The sequence below is a fragment of the Telopea speciosissima genome, chromosome 8, assembly GCF_018873765.1.
Source record: "Telopea speciosissima isolate NSW1024214 ecotype Mountain lineage chromosome 8, Tspe_v1, whole genome shotgun sequence".
Taxonomy (NCBI): Eukaryota; Viridiplantae; Streptophyta; class Magnoliopsida; order Proteales; family Proteaceae; genus Telopea; species Telopea speciosissima.
The window spans coordinates 60991635-60999044 of NC_057923.1; the positions used below are offsets into that span (position 1 = coordinate 60991635).

A 7410-nucleotide genomic window follows, 5' to 3' on the forward strand; every position below is an offset into this window, starting at 1 on the left:
ATTGCCATTGCTTGGAATCGAACCGGATCCAAACTGAATACCCGATTTTGTACCCAATTGACACCCTTAAGACTAGGAAGCGTTGGTAAAAACCGCTACCTGATTACGTGTGACTCCTGCACCTTGACACATGACCGTCATATCTTCAAGGATTTTTGTTTTTCTATGGGATGCGATGATCATTTCACGTGGTTTTGTGTCTAAGCATAGGAGCCACGCGCTACACAAGACTAAGTAGAGTTCTTTTCCTATATATATATAACTCAAAAAGGCAGCCTTACGTATTAGTACAAGGGATTTTGATCCTCTACGACAGGGCAGTCGAGTAGCCATTGTGCTGCTCAAACCCATGTAAGGGCAAAATGACCACCATACGCACTATCCGAGCACCCTACCCATGTGACCATGTGAGGTCGCACAATGGCCACTCTGCTGCCCTGTCGTAGAAGATCCAAATTGCAGTACCAGACGGCGGAGAGTTAAGAGTTAGAACAATGTTCACCAATTCTTCCATAAATATCTTGTTCCTTCATAAATTGATAAAGCTTTTGAATTGGAGTTTCAATCAAAACATTAAAAATGAAAGTGTTTTGTCGCCTCTCCAAGGTAGCATTCCCCACCATGTTCGTGTGGGGGCAATGGTATAATTCATCTACCAACCACATGCTGCGATTTCATTCAAGATTATAAACACAAGCAGCTTACTTAAGGGAATTCTTCATCTTTGAGGCAGTAGAAAGAAAAATACGGAGAATTTACATGCATCTCCCTTGAGATAAAGTTTAATTACAGTTCCATATCTTCCCTGCTTTTCAAAATAATTAGTAAGTAAACTAGAGAAGTCGACGGATATTCAAAAATTCATATTCGATTCACGTTCATATTCGTTTAAGAGAATCTGAATCCGTCTGAAACTAATTGGATACGAATATGATAATTCTTCTATTCGATCGATTATTATCTGATTCATTTAGCAATTCAACGGTAATAAAATATTTAAAATATATCTCCCATCTATCCTTTTAAGTTACCTTATTAGATTATGTTATCTTATTTTTACAATGGGAAAAGGTTCTCTGTCCGGGAGTGTGACTTACGCCAGCACTCCCATGAGTCTCTCTCTCTCCTACCCATGTGAAAAGACACCTTTACCCCCTTGTTTTAAGGAGGAGAGAGATAGACACATGAGAATGCTAACGTAGGCCACTCTATCGTACAGAAAACTGCTTCCCTTTTACAATTTTATAAGTTTAGATAATCTGATTCTTTGTTTTCATGCAATATGATATATGAAATCACATATTTATGTGAGAAAATCAAAGACTAAGAAGAGTAGAAAAAAGGGTAGTTGTTGAACTCTAAAAGAAATGGTAGTTGTAGAACTCTCACTCTCAACCCTAACCCTCATCATAAAAACAATAAAAATGTCAATAAATAGTCAAAACTTCATATTTGATTCGTGTTCATATCCATTTAAGAAAATTCATATTTAAAAAATCACTATCTGGATAATTATCCGAATTCGTCTGAAAACCAATAAGATATTAACCGAATCCACCCTAATATAACAGGTACAAATATGATAATGCCACTATCCGAATTGAATTCAATCCGATTACATCTCTAAAATAAACCCACTCTCACGTTGAACCCTCCCCCCTAAAATTATTACATTCTCATTTTCACTGTAATTTGTCCATATGCATTCAGTCGCCCCTCTGAACTCCGATATCTAAATTCCATCCATAAATGCGGTGGTCACGGACCACGGATTCACGATATTCCACATGCAACTGGGGACCGCTCCTCTCCCATTTCCATACCAGTACGGCAGCGCCTTATATTCATTCTCCATTTTCCACCCTTCCTGGGATTATATTTCTATTCACATGCCGAGTCGCATCGAGGTAACGAGTTTACCATACGACGGGTCCTACGCATGTTATTTGGCCACCCATCTTCTCTCGTCCACTGATCCTCCAGACTTTCCCACCAAGAATCAACTATTTTTAAGTGATGCTGTGTTGTGATGGCGCACAGAGAGTGTTGAGTATGACATGGCCTAACATTAGATCAACAAAATAATGATGCCCTACCTCACCGTCCCTCCACTTAGCCTTCAAGGGAGCCTTACCGTAATGCACTCCGTCATTGCAACGGTTATCGTAGTGCCACGCGTACGTCATATCGAAATCGTCGATCACCCCTGACACGATCCCCACGCGCTTCATCTTCTCCAACAACACTCCATTGAACGCCTCCATCTTATTGGGATTAAACATTAACCTCCTCGCATATCCACCGGTGGCGATCGTCGATCGATACAACACTTCCGGCAACCGTTTCCCCCTCCGACTCACCCCTTCCAACACTTCTTTCCAGAAGATCGCCGCCTGCTCCGCTCCCACCGAGAACTGTCTTATGTTCTTGAAGTGGACACCGTCGTGGAGTCCGGAGTTAAAGATTACTGTGTCAGGTACCCTTTCTTCGGAGATGAAGTACTGCTTCACTAGATTTCGGAACCCTTCGTCTCGGAGGGAATCCAAACCCTCGTAATTCTGAGTTTCGTTCCAATGCCCGTTGAAGATGCTAGTGATTCGAACCGTCTGACTCGTGTTCCTTGGGTTCGTGAAGTTGTTATCGAATCGTCTCGGGATCGTTTTGATTTCGGGCAAGTCCAGTATAAAATTCAGAAGGTTTCGTATCGTGTCCACATGGTTGGAGTCGCCCCAGAAGAATATCCATCGTTTCTGCAGGCATTCCCATGCCAGGTCTGCAGAGAATATCCGAAACGAGCAGTGGCTCGAATAAACCCAACCATTGCTCTCTAGCGAACCTAAAGAACCCTCACACCAGGGCTTCTGGCATGGGAAATCGGGTTTCAGGCACCGATACCGACCATCGTCGCTTATCTCGCAATCTTCATTCTTCGCGAGTCGAGTCCACCTCCCGGACCAGATGTCCCTGGCGAAGTCAGATTTCTCACAGATTTTTAGTTCAGGCAGTTTGACATTGCTTCTGAAGAACCTGATAGGAATTCGGCGGAGCTCTCTCTGGTAGGCGAACCGTTCCGGCGAGAATTTCAGACCCTCAAAGTGTCGGAATAGGAGGACAACGGTTAGGTTATACTCACCGGAGAAGTTAGGGTGAACTTGAAGGGACATAGAATAAGAGCCATTGCCAAGGTCCTTCAAAGGCGGTCGAGATTTCCAGAGCTCGCCGGAGAGGTCGGTCTCAAAGTAATCCCCACCCAAGCAGCGTGGATTTCCCCTCCCATCGACGGCCTGAATAACGAATCTGTGAATGTCTCCGGCAGAGAGTGTAACTGGGTTCCTGTCATCTAGACCTGGGATTCTGATGTCCTCCGTCATGGAATCACGACAGGGTTCACCACCCGGAGCTAACCATCTAGATAGCAGATTCGATGTGAAGTTTGGCTCCAATTTGACGGAAATCCAACCAAGAGTAGGCATTCTCGGTGCTCTGTTCAAACTCTGGTGATGTCTATGGATGGAGCGAGTCACATTCCGAGAGGAACCGTGTTCTGATCGAGTAATATTCACCGACGAATGGAAGCTCTGCTGGGAGTTACTCTGAGTAAGAATTTGTTGGTTCTTTGTCACATTGACTGGACTGTGGAAGGTGTAGTCGGTCAGGTTAACGGAGCTTTGAAGCTTGAGAGCCAAATAATCTCTCCGGTTCCGCCATGCCTTGAAGCTGTATTTGATAGTGGATGCATCGATGCTCCAAATAAACAGCATTCCCAGGAAAGCAGCCGCTGTTAGTATCGGGAAACGAATCGGAAACCATGAGTTTGGCCGGAAAACCACTGGGCTGGAGACGGAAATTGCTCCTTTTTCCGGCATCTGCGATACAGCAACAAAGAGAAATCATTAAAAGACAACATAAAAAAACAAAAATTCTACCCAATCCTTGCTTCAAATATTTCCTTCAGTGTCTGACTATAAATAACTATTTCTAAATTTTGTTATTGTCCAACTTTTTTGCGTCTTTCATTGGAAAAAATAAAAACCCGTGAAACATTGAATCTAGCAATAAAAATTGTACAGTTGTGGAGAGGGTTGATGGAGAAGATAAAGAGAAAGGAAAAACTCACTCTGCTTCTATTCGCTTCAACCAACGAGCCTTTCCGCGAGTTCTTTTAAAAAAAACAAAAGCTTGAGCGTGGGATCTTCCGAGCTGTGAGTCACAAGCAGGAAAAAGCAAGAACCTATTCCGCTATTCGCCTTTCTAGTCTCTTGTTTTCTTTTGCAGTTGAAAGAGCTTTTGGAGTCGCATTTGAAGAACTAACTTCTCTTTCTCCATTAGGAATGCAATAGAAAACCAGAAAAGAGATGGAAAAATTGCTTTCTCAGCATGTGAAACTTTAGCTCCCTACAGCTTCGATTTCGACTCCTTTTCTCCGGCAAACTTTGGCAGTGGAGGCTGTGGCCTCTCTCTCTCTCTCTCTCACAAGTCTTATGCTTCAAGCTATGAAGATAAACTGCGACAAATGGCCAAGGGAAAGGCGAGGGTGACGAGAAAGAAAGACAAGCAAGATCATACGGTTCAGGGAGCATCCAATTCATATTCACATCTGTTCTGTTTCCCAAAATGACCTCGCCTAATTGCTAGAATGACAGGTATGGCATACAGAAGTGAACAAGTGTAATCGGTGACTACTGACACGCGCCGGGTGGCGGGGACAGGATTTCGACTCTCGAGTCTCGAGGCGATTGGGCTAAATTGGAAATGGCCAGAAAAAGAAAAAAAAAAAACCAAACCCCTGATCGTCTCCGACAGAACGCGACATATTGCCACCTGGAATTATTAGTTTTCGTAAGGATCTGTACCGTCCGGTGAAGGCGGCGTTATTAACGCCGTTACTTAAAAATCGACGATTCCAGAAGGAATAATGATCGACGATTTGAGAACGAGTTATAATGTTCTTAAGAACATCGCCAGAGTTGCAAGTATGTGGCACTCTTTAGTTAGTAGTTAGGAACTCTATAATTAATTTTTACCAAAAAAAAAAAAAGGAACTCTATAATTAATAGGATTTTCTTATTCACATTCATAAAAGTGTCAAATAAATTGTTATTTGATTTTTGGGTAAAAGAAGGGTACCAGGCTGCATGGCACCCGCCCCCATGTTTTGAGGTATCGGTCTAGACCAATCCCGATATCGATTCGATCCAGTTGTACGGATATGGGTAAAAATCTTAAAAAATAAGTTTTTTTTTTAAAAAATAAGAAAATAGGGACAAAAGTGTCATATTTGCCCGAGTTTGGGCGATTTCGATCCGTATCAACCGATCCGATCCGATCCAGTCGATACTGAGATCACGAACCATGCCTGCCTCAGACTTAGGAAGGGAAAAATGAAGGCTCTCGTTGCCTGTGAAATGACACTTTCCACCTCTATTAGATGTTTCTACGCATGCTTTCATTGGCCTCGTGCTATTACAAAGGTCACAAAACTATGTAGCAATTCTTTCTTTTTATTTTTTTCTCTGTGCATAAAACACTTTTTGCCCCTTTTGGGTAAAACATAATTTCACATGTATATTCCAATAACAGGTGAAACAATGATAACTCTTGAAGATGGCGTAATGATAAATCACTTCAAATAATTTTAAAAAACAAATTTTTAATCTCAATTTAAAGAATTTTAAAGAATAAGACAAGGAACAATAGAATAACGTTACATAAAGGATTTTTAAACATACAATGGGAGATCTGATTGGTCCTTACTAATGGAATCAATCCTAAAAACCCTAGAATTAGTCCTTCAAATTTGAAAATCTAGCAATCTAATCCCAAAAACATTAGAATCGATTATTCTGAACAATCAAAATCAAGATTAATCAACGATCAAGTCCTATCTGAATCAGTCAATTCAACTGATTTAATTCCTATAGAAATGTCATTTAAACAATTTCATAGTTAATTAGGTAAACCTAGTCTCTCATCCTATGGTAGAAATTTTTATTGATTTTAAATGATTTTTGATAAAACTATGAATGGTAAAATGTGATTGCGTTACCTTGATGGCAATCTGTCCTCAATGACGAATCTATACAAAACTAATTTCCTAATATGGGTTATCAAACTATAGAATGTACAAACAAATGGATTACAATCTAAATGTACAGCTATGAACACTTGTGCATAAAGTGTCATGTTAACAAATTTATAAAAAAACCAAAAATAAAAGATTAAAAAATACTAGAATATATTCCCTTTGGTATTTCTTTGGTTTTGGTTTTCCACAATGATTGCATATTTGTTAGGAGGGGAGGTGGGGAGGGGTGGTGGGGCGGCGGTGGGAATAGTGAATAAGGAGAGGGTATTAGAGGTAATTTGGGGATTTTAAAATACCAAGAAAGGAGGAGAATTGAAACTTTCCTTTTATAGGGAATCAGAAAAGAACTTTAGAATAAAAAACTTAAAATAATAAATGTAGGGCTGAGTAAGAAATAAAATCTCCCTAGGTTAATTAATTAATTATACGCGGAAGTAACCAAACGAGGCACCTACTTTGAGCCAATTAATCAGACTGCATGGCAATTACGGAGTGTATGGTCTTTCATTAATTCCCTCTTAATCACATCACAGAGGCCCCCATTGAGAGGAACAATGATGAATGACCACCCACTTCTTACGCTCCATTAATTAGTCTTTGGATTCCAATCACACAAATCTATTCCTTGAAGGCCTCATCATAATTCATGATTTCAACATGAATTCATCATCATACTCCAATTTAAGACCACGTGGTCTGTCAATTCTGAACCGATTTAACCATCTTGGATTCCCTCACCTTATAAATTGGTTTTAGGGATAATTTCTCTCATCTTTTTAACAACCAGGAGGAGTCTAGGAGGCTCGAACTCGAAACCTCTTGATGAGAATGGACATGAAACACCATCACCAATTGCGTTAGACAATTATTGTTAAACAATATTTATAACCACTTGAGATCATCCATATCAATGGTATCAAGCAGCGTAGTAGTGTCTAATGTTGGCGGATCAGATCGATTCCAATCAATCTAGATCAAAATCTCTAGAGACTAATCCGATCATTGGTTCGGATACCTTAAACCATAGGTGTTAGACAATTAACTTTCCTCATAGAAGATACCACATGTTAGAATAGTTTGATCCAAATAGAGACAAAACTATAAAAACCAGGATCTCCAGAGGGCATTCAAGAACACAATCAAACAAATAATAGAGAATTAGAGATAGAACCACTTACCTTGTTTCGAATCAATAGTGATGATAATCGCAACGGAAAATAAAGATCAATGTGTTCCCCTTTTATTCCCAAAGATAACTGGCTTGATGAGAATACCGTATGCACATGGACGATCAATACTGAATATCTCCTACTCTTTCCAGAATG

At 40.4% G+C, this 7410-nt stretch overlaps 1 protein-coding gene across 1 annotated transcript; it reads right to left on the bottom strand.

Annotated features, from left to right (window-relative positions):
* Positions 1 to 1939: 1939 nt before the first annotated feature.
* Positions 1940 to 3965, bottom strand: LOC122672904. The gene is made up of 2 exons (XM_043870410.1): positions 3605 to 3965; positions 1940 to 3496 (listed from the first exon to the last, which is right to left on the bottom strand). The coding sequence occupies exons 1-2, from the start codon at positions 3864 to 3866 to the stop codon at positions 2010 to 2012; spliced, it is 1749 nt and encodes a 582-aa protein (XP_043726345.1). The 5' UTR covers positions 3867 to 3965; the 3' UTR covers positions 1940 to 2009.
* Positions 3966 to 7410: the final 3445 nt, after the last annotated feature.